We start from the raw sequence: 20,565 nt of genomic DNA on the forward strand, positions 1-20,565 counted from the left end.
CATCAGTACTAATATCACTAACAACTGACTGTTAATTCCCTGCACCATGGCTGGATAGAACTCAAACCAAGTCCTAAATAAATTCATGTTCACCAATTTAGATTGAATCGTGTAGCTCATCTTCAGCTAAAGAAAGCCTCCTGTTTTTTGGATCCTATTGAACTGTGCTAGCCTCACTGACCTGCACCTAATTGTTCTCTTTACTTTGGTTCTTCTTCTACCTAAATATAGATGTTCCTAAGAAACCTGCACCCTCTTTTTCTCATTATTAACTCTCACTTGGCGACCTATTCTTTCTGTTCATGGTTTCAACTGCTACCTCTTTGAAAAGTTCTTTAAAAATTTTTTTTAATGTTTATTTATTATTTTTGAGAAAGAGACAGAGTGCGACCAGGGGAGGGGCAGAGAGAGAAAGAGAACAGAGAATCTGAAGCAGGCTCCAGGCTCTGAGCTGTCAGCACAGAGCCCGATGTGGGGCTTGAACTGACAAACTGTGAGGCCATGACCTGAGCCAAAGCCGGATGCTTAACCAACTGAGCCACCCAGGCACCCCAAAAAGTTCTTTTTTAAAAAATATTTTTAAATATATTTTTTTGACACCTGGGGCTCAAACTCACAAACCATGAGATCATGACCTGAGCCGAAGTCAGACACTAAATCGACTGAGCCACTTAGGCACCCTGTCTTTGTAGAGTTCTTAAATCGATGTCCTATCCAAGCTCCAATCCTACATTTCTAATAGATGTTCTTCTGATAATCTGAAATGTTTAAAGCCAAACGCAATTCCTTCTCACCAATTTCCCAGTTTCTAGGGTTAATATGCCTTTTCCCCTAATCACTAAAGTTTAGATTTGTAAATTATCTTTGAGTCAATTAACTTTTTTCAGAATGTCATTCAGATTGTTCCCTTTTCAATCCTGCAGCCATCATGTTAGTGATTTTACTGTTTCAGTCTTAAGCATCAATTCTATCCTCCAGAAGTGAAAATGTACATTTGTATGACATTTTGACATTTCAAAAGCCAAACACACCTTGTTTTATGATCTTATTTAATCCTCACAAGTGCCTTATTACCCAATTTTAGAGATAAAGTGAGCTTTAGCCTAAGACTACCCAGTATCACACTCAAACAATAATACTGGTCTTCTGAACTGAGGACTGGAAAATTTTGCTCCAAATCACAACTGTTGTTTCTTGTAACAGCAACCACTGCCTGGTAAATATTGTTGAACTCCTTAGCTGTTATCATGGCCTTCTTGCAGCATTTTCCACTGTTCTGTGTACACTTTAAGCTTCAACTGTGAAAAAACTTTTCTGTGTTCTTCAAATGTGCTCTTTGCTTTCACAGTTTTTGCTCATGCCATTTACTCTTTTTTTAAATATATATTTTTTAATGTTTATTTATTTTGAGAGAGAGAGAGAGAGAAGCAGAGAGACAGAGTGCAACCAGGGGAGGGGCAGAGAGAGAGGGAGACACAGAATCCAAAGCAGGCTCCAGGCTCTGAGTTGTCAGCACAGAGCCCTACATGGGGCTTGAATTCGTGAACTGTGACATCATGACCTGAGCCAAAGACAGATGCTCAACTGACTGAGCCACCCAGGGGCCCCTCATGCCATTTACTCTTTTGGTGATAACTTTATCTCCTCATTTTGTACTAGATGGAAACCACTCCAATTTTTTGTCATTCTCTGAAAGACGTCTTTTTTCCCCCATCACTCACAGAATTTAGGAATAAAGTTTGAGGACAAAAGAATCACAGTTGAAGGGCAGAGAAGAGTAATTGAGTAGTTGGCTAATTACTATTTCAAAGGACAGTGATAGACCACAATGTCTTACTCTGATTAAGTAGTTATTTTTTACACTGCTCAGAATTTACACATTTCTGTTTCTTCTTTTTCCATGTGTCTTTCTTCTTCTTCCTACTCTTTCTTCCCACTTTTACATTTATGTCCTTTCTTCTCTCTCTACCACATTTTTTCCTTTCCAGGTTTTATAAAGCATTTTATGTGTTTTTATTGAATAAAATTAATCTCACCAGATTTTTGTTTAAAAATCTGCTATATTAGGAATTTTATATTTAAAAATATTATATTCTGTTTTCTCTCTTTAAAATTGGGTTGTATTGGTTGCTCCTTTCTAGGGTTGTTGAAGTATTAAATGAATTACTATTTATAACAATAGCTAGCATGAAGTAGGTGCTCCATAAATGCTAGTTATTACTGTTGTTGTTGTTGTTGTTGTTGTTGTTGTTATTGTTGTTCATTTGTTTAAAATGTGTGTACTATGTGTGTACATAGTGTGTACAAAGTGCTGAGCACTTTGCTAGATTTTGCAGGAATAGAGGCAAAAAGGAGTCTCTGCTCTCAGGGAACAAACTGTATTGGGGATGATAGATGAATAAACACATTTAATAAACCACAGGCATTATGTATGTAAAGACATTATCTTTCATCTTCACAACTGTTTTGCAGGTTATTTTTATTTTTTATTTTTTTTATTTAAAGAGAGAGAATACGAAGTGGGGAGAGGGGCAGAGAGAGAGAGAGAGAGAGAGAGAGAGAGGAGAGAGGGAGAGAGAGAGAATCTTAAACAGGCTCCACACTCAGCATGGAGCCTTATGTGGGGCTCGATCCCATGACCCTGGGATCATAACCTGACCTGAAATCACCAGTTAGACACTCAAACGACTAAGCTACCCAGGAGCTCCTGCAGAATATTTTTAAAATGAGAAACCTGAGACTTAAAGAAGGCACATGGGTGACATCACATGTCCAGTTAGGATCCAGACCCAAGTCTATCTGACTTCAAAGCCCCCTTCCCCTTGTCTTCACACTGCCTCAAATTAGGATAGTTTCCACTGATGCTAATCTTTGATGGTTTTGTTCCAAGCATTAGTGTTTCTGTCACTGTGGAAAGCATTATAGCCTCACATCAGGTCAAATCCGGGCCATTGGCTCTTGCAGCCAAACTGCAAGGAATAAATAGAATCCCACTGACTAGGGACTCAGTTCAGACAGTCCTTCCTCAGTTCATTTCAGCCTCCATGAGAAGACAGGCAGTTGTTGCCAAACACCTGCCAGTCAAGAACAGTGGTCTGTTTGTTAGGGTTGTTGTGGTCACTGTGGTGAACACTAATCAGTATTGGGACCATGACTATGGCATTCTGGTCTAACCAAAGAGTAAGTTCATTCTCAAAGGCACAGCTTGCCACAATAGCTTCATTTGAATTACAACATATTTGAAAAGGGATGTCAAACAGGCATTAATTTATGCTACAAATATTTGTTCCAGGACTTCTAAGCCTAAGGAATGTGCTAGACATTGGGAGCTCAAAGATGAATGATAAACACTCTGTTTTTAATAAGATTTACTAGACAAGATAAGCTGTGTGTACAAATAACCAGAAAATACAGTAGAAAGTGCGAAGGAAAATGAAAATTAAGTGCTGTGGGAGTGTAAAAGAGAAAGTGCTTTCAGCTGGAGAGCCCAGGGAAGGCTTAGTGGAGAAGCGGATGTTTTAGCTGGGCTGGAAAGGCATGTAGCATTTCAATAAAAAAAGAGGTATTCTAGTGGGAAAGGAGAACAGTGATCAAAGGCCTGGAGAAAGGAAAGCACAGGACAAGTTTGCGGGCACAGCATATTCTTCCCTTTCTCCTTCACTGACTAACTCCATTCATCCCTCAGGTCTCAGCTCAAACCTCACTTGCTCAAGGAAGGCATCTCTGACCTTCTTGGGCTGCCTTCCCCCATCATAAACTATCAGAGCATACAATATCTATTTAGTTCATGTCCCCCTGCCACACTGTAAGGTTTGTGAGCCTGGGACTGTGAATTTTCATTGTTTTTCATTTTATCCACAGTCCCATACAAGCGCTGCACATTTTATAGGTGCTTGTTAAATATTTGTTGCGTGAATAATTGAATGTGGTTTTGTGGAACTAGAATGTAGAGTTCATGAAGGAGAATAGAAGATACTGCTGAAAAGATAGGTTCTTGAACAAAAACAGCTGACACTCACAGAATGTTTACTACCTGCCAGGTACAACTCAAAGTGTCTTATGGGTGTTAACGCATCCAAGCCTCATAATAACCTTATAAGGTTAGTAACTGCTAAAAGCTCCATCTCACAGATAAAGAAGGGATGTATTGAGAGGTCAAGTCAGTTGTCTCAAAAGTGACATAGCTGGTAAGTAATACAGCTAGGATTTTAAAACCAATTTATCTGACCCCAGAGCCTGCTAGCTGAACAGGGAGTATAGGTGTTCTTTAGTGAACAAACATGTGGTTAAGATTGCACAAGATTATTGTGGAAGTTCTGAAAGCCACTTAAAAAAAATGACACTACTTCCCTAAAGCCCCTAACAGTGAGTAGCAGAGGTCTGTACCCTGGGGTGTAGGGGTGAGAGTGGGGGCGGGGTGAGTGTGGGACTGCACTGCTTCTGGATTTGGGGTCTAGTTGGTACTCCCTGCCTGCCCTCTCCCATCCCATCACTACTACATGCCTCAAGCGCACCACCCAGCCTCTGCTTTCCTCATTTCTGATAGCCCCTCCTACTGCCTTTCTGTCCAAATTTTTCTCCCACAACTCAGCTCTACTGCTTCTTTCTGTCAGCTACTGCTGTCGGCCTCTCTATGGACTCCATTCTTTTGTGAACAGATCTCTTTTGTCACTAACCTTTTCTTTAGAAGCTCATTCCATTTCTTTGCCATAATGAAAACCTGGATTTCCTAGCAGTTAAGTGTCTGGTGCAAGTTCACGGCCTTACTCATTCGGTAGTCATTTATTGAAAGTCCACCTTCCTTCACCGTACTGCCCTCTAAGGCTATTTTCCTCTCCTTGCTTTTCTACCCTTCACTGTCCAACTATACACTCATTCCTTAACCACTTATAATCTGGCGTCTGGCTTCACTATTGCCCTCAAACTACTTTGTCCAGATTATTCCACCACCTCCTAATTGTAAAATCCAAGGCGTCGTTTTAAATCTCTTAAACCCTTACTAATTTGGATGTAAATTTTAAAAAATAAAAAATAAAATTAAAAAAATATAAATCTCTTAAACCCTTAATCTCTGTGGCACAGAGCACTCCTGACCACTTGCTTCTTTTTGAATTTTTTTCTTTTGGCTTTCAAAAGATATTCTTCTTTTCATCATTCTTCTTTTATCTTTTCCTGCTATTAAAGATGATTAAAGAGATTTAGTAAAAGGCCTTGGATTTGAACACTTAATGAAGCAGTCTCCTTTCAAAGAACTGCAAAATGGGGTGGAAGGAAGAATGCTTTTTATAGGATAAAGAATAAAGAACAAGAAAGAAAAATTAAAATATCTTATTGGCTGGCTGATAGTCAACCTTGGTTGGAGTAAGAAGGCCCAGAGTTTGCTTGGCATTTGGGGATTGGCTGAGGAATATGCTGCATTTCTGGTAAAATAGAGCATTTAAGTTTCCGTTTGCTGACATGGCACCAGGGACGGGAATGGCTCCATCGTGGGCCTAGAGATTTATTTCAACACTACCTCCTGAACCATTCCTTCTGTCTTTCTGTTTCCTGATGTACTGTTTCTAAGGATCTGCTCTTTGGCTCCCTTCTTTCTTAGACTTTGTTCCTGTGCAGTCTTTTTTTTTTTTTTTCCTATATTTATTTATTTCTGAGACAGAGAGCATGAGCAGGGGAGGGACAGAGAGAGAGGGAGACACAGAATCAGAAGCAGGCTCCAGGCTCTGAGCTGTCAGCACAGAGCCCGACGCGGAGCTCGAACTCACAGACCATGAGATCATGACCTGAGCCGAAGTTGGTCGCTCAACTGACTGAGCCACCCAGGCGCCCCTCCTGTGCAGTCTTTAAACTATCACCTTTGTGTTGATGTCTCCAGTGCCATTTTCTTTGGTTCTAATTTCTCTGTGGATTTCCAGGCCTGTCTATAGGACATCTCTAGACTCTTAGACCGAGTTCATTTTATTCTCCCCACCCTACCCCCAGTTGCTTTCCCATTTTACTTTCCAACTTATATTAATAACACATTCCATCTATCTGTATGTAAACTTCTCCACAGCTCTTAGATTCATTCAGACACAAAGTCCTGCAAATTCTACCTTTGAAAGTTCCTTCTTTGTAATTCAGGTTTTAATCATCTCTTATCCTAGGTCTCCCTGCTAAAGTGATCTTTTTAAAAAAGATAAGGTCATATGCCTCTTCTGCCTAAAGACCTCCCAGGAACTCTGCAGTGTGAAGTTTAGTCTCTGAAGAGAACATTCCAGGCCTTTCACACTCTAACTCCAGCTTCATTCCAGCCTGATTTCCTGCATCCCCACCTAACAAACTTGACTCTGGTAATCCACCCAAAACATCTTATGGAAGCACACCAGGACTTTTCACTTTCTGTGCTTTATTTCTGATCTGCTCATAACTGCATGTTCTTCCCTAGATATTCTGGATCTCAGGTTTTGAAGGCTGAATTATTGATGCTCTGCAGTTGATGACATAGTATTGAAATTGGCCCTTCCAAAGTCCTTCACTTGCTGTTTATCTGTGCATTGCCCCACAACCTTTCAATGTATTTAATGTCTATGCTTTTTCATTTGTTCCTATTTTTTGTGTGTATGTATATTTAATTTACATAAATGGTATTGTTATAGATCTCATTGTGTTTCTTTTTAAACTTAGTGCTGTGTTTCTAAGCTCTGTCCATGTTGTTAGTCTGTTGCTTCTGATTGCTGCATAGTACCTCTTGGTCTGCATCTGGAACATTTTATCTGTCTGCTGACACTATGAATGTTTTATACTTGAACCCAGAATTTCATCACTACCTAACACAGAAGTTCTCAACCCTATCAGACTCAATAATCTTTCTTAAATAACAAAAGTATTATAATGTCTCCTTTATTATTCTGCAATGACATTCACAGATAATATAACCTACTGTGGTGGGCAGCCTCTCAGAGAGCCCCCAGTGATGTCTGCCTTATAATATACTCATCCTTATGTAATCCCCTCTCTTTGTGTATGGGCTGCAATTATTGATTTCTAGTAAACAGAATAGGACAGAAGTGATGGGATGTCACTTCCACGTTTTTTATTTATTTTTGGGACAGAGAGAGACAGAGCATGAACGGGGGAGGGGCAGAGAGAGAAGGAGACACAGAATCGGAAACAGGCTCCAGGCTCCGAGCCATCAGCCCAGAGCCTGACGCGGGGCTCGAACTCACGGACCGCGAGATCGTGACCTGGCTGAAGTCGGACGCTTAACCGACTGTGCCACCCAGGCGCCCCGGGATGTCACTTCCAAGGTTAGGTTACAAAACAGCAACAACAACAACAACAACAACAACAACAACAACAACAACAACTGTGGCTTCTGTGTCTTGGATGTTCCTGGTTCTCTCCCTCATCTGTGCTAATTGAAGCCAGCTGCCATGTTGTAAGCTGCTGTGTGGAGAGGACCATGTGGCAAGAAACTGAGGGAGGCCTCTGGCAATAGCCAATGAAGCACTAGGCCCTTAGTCTAACAACCTAAAGGAACTGAACCCTGCTGACAACCGTGAGAGTGATTTTGGAAGTGCATCTTTCCCCATCAATACTTCAGATGAGACTGCAGCCCCAGCCAACACCCTGACTGCAATATAAGGGACCTTGAGCCAACTAAACTGCACCCAGATTCCTCAACCACAGAAACTGTGTGATAGATGTTTGTCTTAAGCCACTAAGTTTGGAGAGAATTTGTTACACAGCAATAAATAACAAATGTATTTAACTACCCAATAATTTAAAAATAATATATAATGCCCTAATGTAATATAAAGGTAAAATACAGACAGTGAATTATAATACGTGTTTCAATATGTGAATGCTCAGGCATGACTACACTAGAGGGTATAATGGTTTCAGATGCTTGGACCTATATGTAGAATCACAATGAATGTGGGAGCTACAAAAGCATTATCACCCAGTGAGTATGGGCTACCCAAATTATTACAAGTGATTTGGCCTTTGGTGACGTTATTTCCTGAAATGGTTCACAGCTCTTGGTAAGTTTCAAACAAAACAAAGTATATACCTCTCCACTTCTATGGTACTTGCTATTTTGGGAAAAACTCTGGTTCATTCCTCCCTGTGTATCTTTCCTCTTTACTTTCACACAGGACACTTCACTTCTGACACTTCTGGTCACTAAATGTGGGGTTTTTTTCCCACAGCAAACAATTCTGTGACACTGCTGGGTGTCCTACAATTTAATTCAATTTAATTCAAGTCTAATTTAATTCAATTAGATCCCATGAGTTAAGGGTGCAGTTCCACCAGACTGCTTCCCACTTTAGATGCCAATTACAAGTAGTAGGTGCCAGAGTCCCCACCTTCTGTCCAACTTGGCTATAAATCAGAGGTTCCCATGACTTCCTCCCCCTTGGATTTATTTGCTAGAACACCTCACAGAACTAATGGAAACATTTACTTAGATGAACAGCCTATGATGAGAGCGAGGTCTGGAAGGGTCCTAAGTGAAGAGCTTCTCTGTCCTTGTGGAGTTGGGGGTGTGTCATTCTCTTCACAGGTGGGTATGTTCCCCAACCTGGAAGCTCTCCAAAACCCCTACTATTGGGATTTTTATGCCTCATGTAGGCATGATCAATTATTAACTACATTTCCAGCTTCCCTCCCCCGTCTGGAGAATGGGAGCTGGGGCTGAAACCCCAACCTTCTAATCATGGCTTGGTCTTTCTGGTGACCAGCCCCCATCTAGGATCCCATCCTAAATTGCCTCATAAGAACAAAAGATGCTCCTATGCTCTTATCACCAAGGAAATTGCAAGGGTTTTAGGAGTTCTGTGCCAGAAACTGGCAGCAGAGACCCATAAATATTTTTTCCTATTATCTCATAGTTTCATTCCTAGAAAATTAAATGTAAGTTAAAAGTATAGGACATGCTTTGTGTCTATGTTTTAACAAAGGTTCTAGGTTCAGATAATTACAGATTTTTCACTTGCATGAATGTTTAGCAGGACATTCAGAAACATTGTGGAACAACTTTTCCTTGTGTGGTATCGTGTCTTGCATTGCATAACATTTTATATCCCTTTAGCCTTCTAACGCCGGTGTTTTTCCCAATTACTGTTCTGATCAAAAAACTCCGCACACATATTTAATCCTCAGTCTAAGGGGTAGTATCACCCCCTTAAAAACTAGTAGCGAGGAAAAACACACCCGATAACCGGTATAGTGCTTGGCAATTAATAATGGTGTAACTGAAAGTTGTTAAAATCGTTTAAGTACACTCTTCGGGCAGCCCAAGGACTGCTAGGACCCCCAACGATGCATAACTACACAGCCCCAAATCAGGAAGAGGTGATTCGATATGTAGAAGCAAATTCAGGGTCACAAGGAGATACACGCCCCCTTTACTTTGCGAATGTTTAATTAATCTGTGATCTTGAACACAGAGCCTAGAGCTCATCCCTCTCTCCCTAAACTCGGCTTCGGTCCCCTGTTAGTTTATCTCCGCGCATTTTCCACCCCAGCTGGCCGGCCGGGACTAGGCTCCGTCTCGCCCCGCCCCTCCCTGCGCGTCACCGGAAGTGAGGCCGCGGATATAGTAAAACCCGCTGGGAGCGAGGCGGCTGAGCCCTGTAAGCTGGCTGGTGGCATGGCAGACGAGGAGGAAGATCCTACCGTGAGTGACCACCACTGTTGCAACTCAGTCCTTTCTTCACTCCCTGGGGTGCAGAAGTGGAACTCGAGTTCAGAATCACTCGAGGTTTTCCTTCGCGAATTCACTGGAGAGAGTTCGGGGACTTCACGCCGTGCTAGCCCTTCCCTCCCGATTCATCTCTTAGTGTGTGGGGCAGGACGTGAAGAGTGGGAAGGTGGCCCCTTGCCCTTTGCTTTTGGTCTCTATTTGTCAGACACTCTTTGAATCGCCTGGAGAATCATCATAGGACGAAGCTAATTATGTTTAGCTCTCATTATGAACCAACACTTCAACTAGTAACAAAACTATATACTTACTGTAAAGTAGTGGGAATAATGGACCGAAAGTCAGGGAATTTGTGTTTCAAAATCTCTATTATCTATGAGCAAGTTACTTAACTTTGAGCCTTGGTTTTCGTGTCGTAAAATGGGGTTAAGGCTTACTTGAAGAAAGTTCCTGGCACTGTATAAGCAATGCTTAATAAAAAATAAAGATAGTTTTACTTACTTCGATTCACTGTTAGCAGTAAAACTGTGTAGTAATAGGCTAACTAGTTGGTTTAAAAAAAAAAAAAAGTACGGTCATTGAAACGCTTCCAGCAGAGGCAGTAAAATTATTTGTTAGGGACACTGTAGGAGCCATTCCTGCATTGAGTGGGAAGTTGGACTGGATAGTCTTTAAGGCTCCTAAAATGCTAAGGTTTCATGATTTTTTTGCTGCATGTTTTAGGCTTTCTGGCATGATAATTAGTGTTGAAAGTGGAAAAAAATTAATTACTTAAAAGTCAAATGCAGTGCTTGACATTTCTGTATATACATTTTTAACTTACAGTTTGAGGAAGAAAGTGAAGAAATTGGAGGAGGTGCAGAAGGTGGACAGGGTAAAAGGAAGAGACTTTTTTCTAAAGAATGTAAGTAATATTTGACAATGATTTAATTATAGATGATAAAAACTTTTGGACATGTTTGTTCAAAGTAGATTAATGTTCTGAATGTGTTTCTCTGTAGGGACAATATTCTCAGACTTGCCTGTAAGATTGTTTAACTTGTGAATCATGGATAGTAATGATCCTGACCCCAATTTATATGTTTGTATGTGGGTAGGTGGGTTTTGTATGTACACATTTTGAAAAATTTTTATTTTAGAGAGAGAAAGAACGCACATGCTGGGGAGAACACACATGCTGGGGAGGGGGGGGGGAGAGAGAGAGAGAGAGAGAGAGAGAGAGAGAGAAAGAAACTCAAGCATGCTTCACGCTCAGTGTGGAGCCCAACTTGGGGCTCAATCCCATGACCCTGGGACTGACTACAACCTGAGCTGAAATCAAGAGTCAGTCACTCAACCAACTGAGCCACCTAGGTTCCCCCACATTTTTTTTTTTAATACACAGTTTTTTAAAATGAGGAAATGTGATCAGTGTTTCAACTCAGGGACTAAGAACATACCTCCATTACTTTTTATGTCCTTTACTATTGCAGCAGTAGGAGCAGGGACTCCTTTGACTGTAAGTCAAAAATTATAATGGATCCTGGAACAGGTGCTGAGGGTAGGAATTAAGTTGGGGCTGTGGACTAAGGCATTGGAAAATACAGAAAAATGGTGAACAGTGTAAGGCATTACAGTGGCATGGAAATTATAATGTATTGATTGGTTCTCTAGTGTATTCCCTCAATAGACAGGTTTGACCCTTTTTGGCAAGTAAGTGGAAGAGCTGCTGTGTCTAGTGATGGTCAAAGCCAGCCCATGAAAGGCACTGTGAGAATGCACTCTTCAACCTGTGTCCTTTACATATAGTTATGGCTGAGTATTAACAAATGAATATATGGTTTATTTATGCTGGGTCAGGCTCAGTCATTTCCAAATGCTCTTGAAACTGCAGGCAGTATGTCTTTTTATTTTTATATTTTTAATGACTCAAATCCTCCATATCTCAATTTCTCACCTAAAGCTGACCACTGTTTAATCCATCTCTGATACTGTTTACTCCATTTGTATGTGTTTTTGCTTCTTAATCAGCATAAGAAGGGGATTCCCACGCTAGAGCATCTCAGTGTGATGTTTGCATAGTCAATTGTTAGCAGAAACCTTTGTTCTACTTGAATTGTTTTATTTTTGTGATGATAAAAATTTGGAATTTTCACAGCCTTCTGGTCTTACCTGAATCTTGATATCTGTTACTGGCCAAGATCTGTTCTCCTAAATCTTCTTCTTAAAAATTTTTTTGCTACTATAACACAAAGTTTCAGAGCATTCACTGGTATTTGTATCTTTACAAACCTTTTAACCAAGTGCAGTTTACATACATACTGGTGAATTGTGCCCATCAAAATGTTCATGGCAAAGTATCTTACTCAAAATATTTAAGGAAAAATAGTAAGCTTACAGTGGAGAATCCTGGCAGACAAGTAATGTCTAAAATGTTAGCTAAATGATCAAAGTCCACATCACCAGTAATATATATTAACATCACGTGATGCATTAAGATTGCACATCAGGGGCGCCTGGGTGGCTCAGTCAGTTAAGAGAGCGCATCACCTCTATGGTATCCTTTCTACTAATGGGTACCCACAGCCTAATAATGAAAGAACACCAGACAAACCCAAATTGGGGAACATTCTACAAGATAACTAACAAGGAGTCTTCCACAGTGTCAAGGTCATAAAAGACTAGAAAAGTCTGAGGAACTGTCACTGATCAGTGAAAAGTAAAGAGGCATGGTAATTAAATAACGTGGGATCTTGAAATGGAAAAAGGATATCAGTTGAAAAACTGGTACAATCTGAGTAAGTTCTATATTTGTACCAATGTTAATTTCTTAGTTTTGATAAATGTCTTTGGTTATATAAGGTGTTAAAATAAGGGGAAGGTGGATGTAGGGTATTTGGGAACTCTACTATTTTTTGTAACTCTTCTGTAAGTCTGAAATTATCTCAAAAAAAAAAAAACAAAAACAAAGTTGTCAGAATCTAAAAGAGAAAAAAAAAACAACTTGTTTTCTACTCCCTGTATCTGGACATAAAGGCTCTTACCAGTTTAAACTCTAGGGATACCTCAGTCCCAGGCTAACTTCCAAGTCGCCCCTTTCTTTTCTTCCCTAGGCTTATCTATTCAATTCTCCTTTCAGTTCTACCAGCTTTTGCTTCTCCTAAATAGGAATTATTCTTAATGTACTCATTCCTTCATTATTTTTTTAACGTTTTAAAATATTTAATTTTGAAAGAGAGAGAGAGACAGAGAGACAGAGAGACAGAGCAGGAGTGGGGGAGGGGCAGTGAGAAAGGGAGATACAGAATCCTAAGCAGGCTCCAGACTCTGAACTGACAGCACAGAGCTCAACGCTCTGAACTGCGAGATCATGATCTGAGCTGAAGTTGGCCACTTAACCAACTGAGCTACCCAGGTGCCCCTCATATCTTCCATTAGAAATGTCCTAGGAGTTCCTTTTTTTTCTTTACTGTACTTAAAATAAATTGTATTAGTCTTAAATGAACAGCTTAATGAATTTTACTTGTTTACATATGACCACCACTCAGATCCATATACAAAACATTTCCAACCTGTGACCCTTTTTTTTTTTTTTTAACATTTATATACCCCTTTCTGAACTGTTAAGAACAGATTGTTCTTTCAAGAAAAACGCGCACACACAAATAATGTATAAAATTTTTGCATTTAATTTCAGAAGGCCTCAAGGATTTCTTAGAGCCTATCCATGGACTAACTGGGAGTTTGTAGACTATAGGATGAGAATCCACATGGATTCCATCTGCCTTAAACTACCAAGAAGTGTAATACTGTTAAGAGGAGGAATATTGACTCTGGAGCAAGATCGGTTGCATTCAAACTGAGGTTCCATCTCTTATGTCTGTGTGGAAAATCACTTAGGTTGGGTAAATCACTTAGCTCAGTGCCTCCATTGGAATAGGGATAATAATAGTATTTACTTCAAAGGATTGTTGTGAGGTTTAAATGAGTTATGTATGTGAAAGGCTTAAAACTATATCCCTGGTACATAGTAAGGTCTATGTAAGTTTTAGGTGTTAGCACCCATTTTTATTACTCTGTGTTAGACTTTTCTTCTCTTTTGCATTTTCTTTTTTTTTTTTTTTAATTTTTTTTTTTTAACGTTTATTTATTTTTGAGACAGAGAGAGACAGAGCATGAACGGGGGAGGGTCACAGAGAGAAGGAGACACAGAATCCGAAACAGGCTCCAGGCTCTGAGCTGTCGGCACAGAGCCCGACGCGGGGCTGGAACCGTGAGATCATGAGCTGAGCCGAAGTCGGACGCTTAACCGACTGAGCCACCCAGGCGCCCCTCTCTTTTGCATTTTCTATGGTTCTTTCGGTTGAAGCCTGAAAGGACTTTATTAGCAGTGCATTGATCTAGGGAATGAAATGTCAAGATTCCACATTGTTTGCTTTCTCCTTTTGATTACCGTGTTCCTCCTATAAGAAGCAATTAGAGCACTTTCTCTCATGTCCTTTTTCCTATGTTAGTATCAGAAAGGATTTTGCCTTCTCTTTTCCAATGACCCCCTGCCTGCCCCTCCTGCCCACCCCCCCACCCCCCTACTCCATACACACATAGAATACTCCCAGTAAGAGCTAAGCCATTGCTACTCATCCTGTCCCTGGCATGGAGTTTCCTAGTTACAGGTATTCTGGGGTTGTTGGTGAATAGATAATAGAGATTAGGGAAAGAATATTGGTATCAGGGTTCAGTGGCTGGGAGGGAACAGGAGTTCCTAGTAGGGAATGACAGGTAGGAATAGTTGTAGGAACAGTTGGTTATGAGATTGTGGTTAAAAGTCTTTTACACCAAAATCCATACTTGCAGACAACAAATATATAATATATGTTTATACAAGTATCTTGTGTTATTTGGTCCATTTCTAATTTGAAAAAGGTATTGGTAAAATTGTTAAATTTGTTCAAGTAAACAAAAATGATTGTTCTTTTGCAGTGCGATGTATGATGTATGGGTTTGGGGATGACCAGAATCCTTATACTGAGTCAGTGGATATTCTTGAAGACCTTGTCATAGAGTTCATCACTGAAATGGTAAGATTTTTTTTTTGTAATTTGTCTTAGTTAATTTTTTTTTTTAAGATTTCATTTTTGAGAGGGGGAGGGGAGCACACACATGTGCATGGGGGAGGGGCAGAAGGAGAGGGAGAGAGCATCTCAAGCAGGCTCCATGCCTCATCGCAGAGCCAAACATGGGGCTTTGTCTTAGGATGGGGAGATCATGACCTGGCTCAGTCGGTTAAGCATCCGACTCTTGGTTTCCGCTCAGGTCATGATTTCATGGTTTGGGAGTTCACACTTGAGCCTGCTAGGGATTCTCTCTCTGTCTCCCTCCCATTCTCTTTGCCACTCCCCTGGTCATGCTCTTGAGTAATGTCTCTAAATAAATAAATAAATAAGGTTAAAAAAAATATTTAAGATATATGTATATGATATATACATATAAACATACACACATGTATATGTGCACACACAATATTCTACCTTCTCCTGAATTTTATTTATAAGGACATAATTATAAGATTCTAGAATAAAATTTACAAATATTAACCATAATCCCATTATCTAATGTAAGATCTCCCCTTCCAGTATTTATTTAAAAATGTATACAGTGCTTAAAAAAAAAAATTAAATTAAAAAAAGGGGCGCCTGGGTGGCTCAGTCGGTTAAGTGTCCGACTTCGGCTCAGATCATGATCTCACGGTTCACAAGTTCAAGCCCTGCTTCGGGCTCTGTGCTGACAGCTCAGAGCTTGGAGCCCGCTTGGGATTCTGTGTCTCCCTCTTTCTCTCTGTTCATCCCCTATTCGTACTCTGTCTCTCTCTCTCTCTCTCTCTCTCTCTCTCAAAGGTAAATAAACATTAAAAAAAAAAAATGTGTACAGTGCTTACATATAGTGGTAATCATAGTAAACATGTCTTTTACTCAGAGTTTTATAATAATATATTTTCTACATTCTAATCACAATTATTTTAGTAGTTAGATGAAATTCATTTAAATTGTTTTCTAAAAAATAAATAAATTGTTTTCTAATATATTTAACCATTTCTCTCTTGCATAAGTAAGTTACAGATTATTTTGATCTAAATAGATATGACCATATTCGTGAAATGTCCTCCCATCTCCTCCTTGGATATATTCACAGGGATAGGAATACTGAGTTTGGTTGTGTTCTTGTGAGTTTTTACCCTGTGTTATGGATTATTTCCTTAGTATAGAATAATAGAAGTAAAATTCCTGTCAGAGAGTATGCATTAAATTTTTTTTTCCATTTATAAAAAGAATATTTGTTAAATTTAGGAATTATAAAAAAGTACAGGAGAGAAAATAGAAATCTGTAATCCTGCCATCTAGACAACTAATGCTCAGATTTTGGTGAATATTTTTTTGTTTTTTTGCACATATTTTTAAACTTTATTAAATTGAGATCATACAGTGTATTTAGTCTTAGAGCCTTCTTTTTTTTTTTTAATTTTTTTTTTTTTAACACTTATTTATTTTTGAGACAGAGACAGAGCATGAACGGGGGAGGGTCAGAGAGAGGGAGACACAGAATCTGAAACAGGCTCCAGGCTCTGAGCTGTCAGCACAGAGCCCGACGTGGGGCTCGAACTCATGGACCGCGAGATCATGACCTGAGCCAAGGTCGGCTGCTTAACCAATTGAGCCACTCAGGCACCCCAGAGCCTTCTTTTTCACTTACATAAGTAGAACACTTTCCCCATGTCATTGCATAATATTCTATAAATATTTTTGATGGCTTCATAATATTAATTGGTTGGATGTACCCAAATTTGTTTATTTAATGCCTTATTAAACACTTAATTTCTCCTTTTTTTGTCCTTAGAAATAATATTATGATGAGCCTTTGTTTTTGCACAGGATGAGTATATGATAGGAGATGAGATTTATTTGAATTTAAGGGGAAAACTCACCACCGTTTGTTTATTTTTACTCACCGCTATTCGTTACTAGACAAAGCTTAAATGAAATATGTAGTTACAACGAAATTACAGAATTATTTTATACAAATGAAGACAAAGACTAGGTATACCAAAAAACAAAAAAAAGAAACAATAAATTTGATAGTTTTAATGTCATTAGTATTAAAAGATGTCTATAAAGCATTAAGCATCTCTATAACACAGTAGCAAGTGGACAAAGGACATGAATATAAACACAATTCACAAATGAATAGCTATAAATAGAAGAGAAAGTCTTCAAACTCACCAGTATTAAGTAAATGCAAATAAAAAGTAAAATATTAGATTTTTTAAAATTAATTTATTTTTTTGTAATAGACTCACAAGGCAATGTCAATCGGAAGACAAGGTCGGGTACAAGTTGAAGATATCGTCTTCTTGATTCGAAAGGACCCAAGGAAGTTTGCTAGGGTTAAAGACTTGCTTACTATGAATGAAGAATTGAAGCGAGCTAGAAAAGCATTTGATGAGGCAAACTATGGATCTTGACACCTTTTGTACTTTCTGAAGCTTCATTATCTTCTGGGGAAACCATATATAATAACTGTATATTTTCCACTGTAAGGTCTCTATATCTAGCCATGAAGGTGAAGGATGGACGAACACAAAGTTTTCCGTTTTTTTTTTTTTCATGTCTTCAATTTTAGAGTGATATTTGAGCCTTGAATTGTCTGCCATTATACTACTATACTTGAATTACTTACTGGGTTTTAATGACCACATGTAAGTTGAAGTACCTTGCAAACCATGCAGTTCCTTCTGACTTTTGACTGTCTAAATGATGAAGTAGTATTTATGTATTAGGTATTTGTGCCATTAGGTGTAGGCTATACTGTAGCTGTTTAATATATGAAATCTAAAGGGCACCTTCTACTATGATAGCTAAGACGTGTTTCATGTCTTCTAAAGTTTTTAGACTATAGTAGTCTAAGAGATTATTAAAAGATAGCTGGTTTGCTTTTTTTTAGGGAGAAGATACAAAAAAAATACAGTCTTTTGTAGGAGTGTTTATAGTAGTCTATGAGGTTATTAAAAGATAGTGAACTGGTTTGTGTTTTTTTAGGGAGAAGATACAAGAAAATACAGTCTTTTGTAGGAATGTTTATCTGTCTTGAGATATTTGTTGTTTAATATTCTTTTCTTTAGATAACAAGAATGTTGGGTTTTTTTTTTTTAACTAAAAGTTTCATGTGAATTCTTCCGTATTGGAAGGCTTTTTTGATTTAAAACCTTTTGAGCTTATAATATACTAGTTGTCAAGTTTTAAGAGAACTCATTTTCCCAGGTTAGATTAAAGCGTCTAAAAAGAAATGTTTTCAGTAACAGGAAGGTATTGCTTAAAAAGCTGATGGCAGGATAAGCATTTAGGATAGTGTTTTATTAACATACTTGTTAGTACTTGTTCATTGTGGAAATGTGTACTTGACTAAAACCATGTATGGTTGTGGAAACCACTTTTGTAGTTCAGGATATACAAGTTTTGTGTGCGTTCAGCTTATTGTATTAAATTATTGCACTTAGTTTAAAATAAGGATTAAAACTGCATTTAATGGGATCACTGAATATTACTCTGTGAAACAATGTTTTGTGTGCTGCTTGTAACATTATCTATAAATCAATATGTAAGAGAATCTTGCTTTCTTAACCTGTTGATACAAGGAATAAAGTCAAAAGTTAAAAGGATGAATACATGAATTTGACTATGTGATTTATCAGCTTTTCCTCTCCATTACTAGTAATGTAATTCTGGCTGCTTAATCTCAGTAAAGACTTTTTCTATATTGATAGAATTTTTCTGATTTGATGAGATTCAAGATAGCTGGGCAGAGCGTTTTGTTACTTAAAAAAAGTAAAAACCAATTGAAAAGCTACTCTAGTCTAAGCTGAAATCAAGAATGGGAATGGAATAATAAAATGTCAATATATTACTACTTTTGCTAATCAGGGTCAACTTCACCCTGAAAGAACTGGTAGTAACTGGCACTAGGAGAGCTATACTGGTACCTGTCTGAGCTAGGGCTGCCGTAACAAAATATCATAGACTGGGCAGCTTAAACAACAGAACTTTACCTTCTCGCGTTTCTGGATGCTGAAAGTCCAAGATCAGGGTGCCAGCATGATTGGGGTCTGGTGAGGACTTTTCCTGGGTTGCAGATAGCTCCTTGCTGTGTCTTCACTTTTCCTGAGAGAGCTGTCTTGTTTCTTTTCTTAAAAGGTTACCAGTTCTGTCAGTTCAGAGGTCCACCCTTATGGCTTTATTAACTTTAACCACCTCTTTATTATTTTTTTAAATATTTATTTGTTTTTGAGAGCACAAGCAGGGGAGGGGCAGAGAGGATCTGAAGCGGGATCTGTGCTGACGGGCTGACAGCAGTGAGCCTGATGTGGGGCTCGAAGTCACGAACCACAAGATCACGACCGGAGACGACTGAGCCACCCAGGTGCCCCTTATTAACTTTAATCACCTCTTTAAAGGCCCCATCTCCCATATTGTCAGATGGGGGTGGGGGGTAGGGCTTCAACGTAATGAATTTTAGGGGGTTACAATTCAGTCTATAGCAGTGCCATTAATCTTACTATTTTGCTAGTGACCCTGGCATTTGTTTAGTTTTGTGTGTGTGTTTTTTGTTGTTGTGGGTTTTTTTTAAGAGTCCAGTGAGTCATTTTATTTGCATGAATGTATTACATCCCTAGAGAAAAAAAAAATCCCAGGATTTTCCCTCCTGTGTATTTTCATCTTGCTTCTTCATGGTCCATGCTACCAGCTGAGGTTGTCAGTACAATGAAACCAAACTGGCAGGACAGAAGCAGATTATTCTGCCATTTTTCTAGATCTTTGCATTGTACATCAAACCTGGAGCTGATCACTCCACACTTGTTTAACCTGCCCATGAGGTTCACAACAGTTTTTCCCAGTTCTGTGATCATCGATGATTTCAAATTTGTCAGTGTAACCGTGCTTCATCATCCACAGTTACAAATCGGATGATGACTTTGGAGCATGGCCTAATAAGAACCTGGCATTTGCTTGTCTTTTCAGCATTGTTAATGCTCTTCAGAGTATCCATGACAACATTCATGTGCACCATTATGGTAGCACGGAAAAATGGAGTTAAGTTTTTTGTGGGACATTGTATTGTAGGTTGCAAATGATAGAACTTGACTCAAAAATAACATAAGCAAAAGAGGAATTTATTGTTTTTATCCAGCTGAAACAAGGGAAAGTAAGGATGGTATTGACTCCCCAGGGTTGACTAGGTCTAAGAACTTGAGAATCAAGACTGTCCATCTTTGTCCTAATTTTGATTTTACTCTCTCAGAAACCTCAGTGTGTGAAGAGAATATAATAGCAGTTCTAAGGTTTCTAGTCATACAACTGATGGAGGGTACTACTTCACTTACCAATACAGAAAATCCCCAGAAGTGATCAGGGTGGGAGGTAGGAGCTGGATAGTATTAGGAAGAAAGGGAAAGAGAGGCTGGGCAGACAAAAATAGCAGATGTGTGCTGACTTGATTCACAAGCTTACTTATTTGAATTCTAATAACAAGACATCATGGCTCTCTTCTAATATCTAGAGCTGCACTGTGTAATATTGCAGCCACTAGCCACATGGGACTATTTATTTATTTTTTTAATGTTTATTTTTGAGACAGAGAGAGACAGAGCATGAATGGGGGAGTGTCAGAGAGAGAGGGAGACACAGAATTCGAAGTGGGCTCCAGGCTCTGAGCTGTCAGCACAGAGCCCGATGCGGGGCTCGAACAGACTGTGAGATCATGACCTGAGCAGAAGTCAGAAGCTCAACCGACTGAGCCACCCAGGAGCCCCAACATGGGACTATTTAAATTTAATTAATTCAAATTAAATA

The 20,565-nt window shown here is 39.1% G+C and overlaps 1 protein-coding gene and 1 pseudogene across 1 annotated transcript; one reads left to right on the plus strand and one right to left on the minus strand.

The window, feature by feature from the left end:
* Nucleotides 1-9,546: 9,546 nt before the first annotated feature.
* On the plus strand, nucleotides 9,547-18,381 carry TAF13 (TATA-box binding protein associated factor 13). Its single transcript, XM_058716321.1, has 4 exons — nucleotides 9,547-9,664; nucleotides 10,514-10,592; nucleotides 14,648-14,745; nucleotides 17,013-18,381. The coding sequence occupies exons 1-4, from the start codon at nucleotides 9,638-9,640 to the stop codon at nucleotides 17,181-17,183; spliced, it is 375 nt and encodes a 124-aa protein (XP_058572304.1). The 5' UTR covers nucleotides 9,547-9,637; the 3' UTR covers nucleotides 17,184-18,381.
* A 995-nt stretch (nucleotides 18,382-19,376) lies between these two features.
* Nucleotides 19,377-19,783, minus strand: LOC131490927 (small ribosomal subunit protein uS8-like; annotated as a pseudogene).
* Nucleotides 19,784-20,565: the final 782 nt, after the last annotated feature.

The sequence above is a fragment of the Neofelis nebulosa genome, chromosome 2, assembly GCF_028018385.1.
Source record: "Neofelis nebulosa isolate mNeoNeb1 chromosome 2, mNeoNeb1.pri, whole genome shotgun sequence".
Classification (NCBI taxonomy): domain Eukaryota; kingdom Metazoa; phylum Chordata; class Mammalia; order Carnivora; family Felidae; genus Neofelis; species Neofelis nebulosa.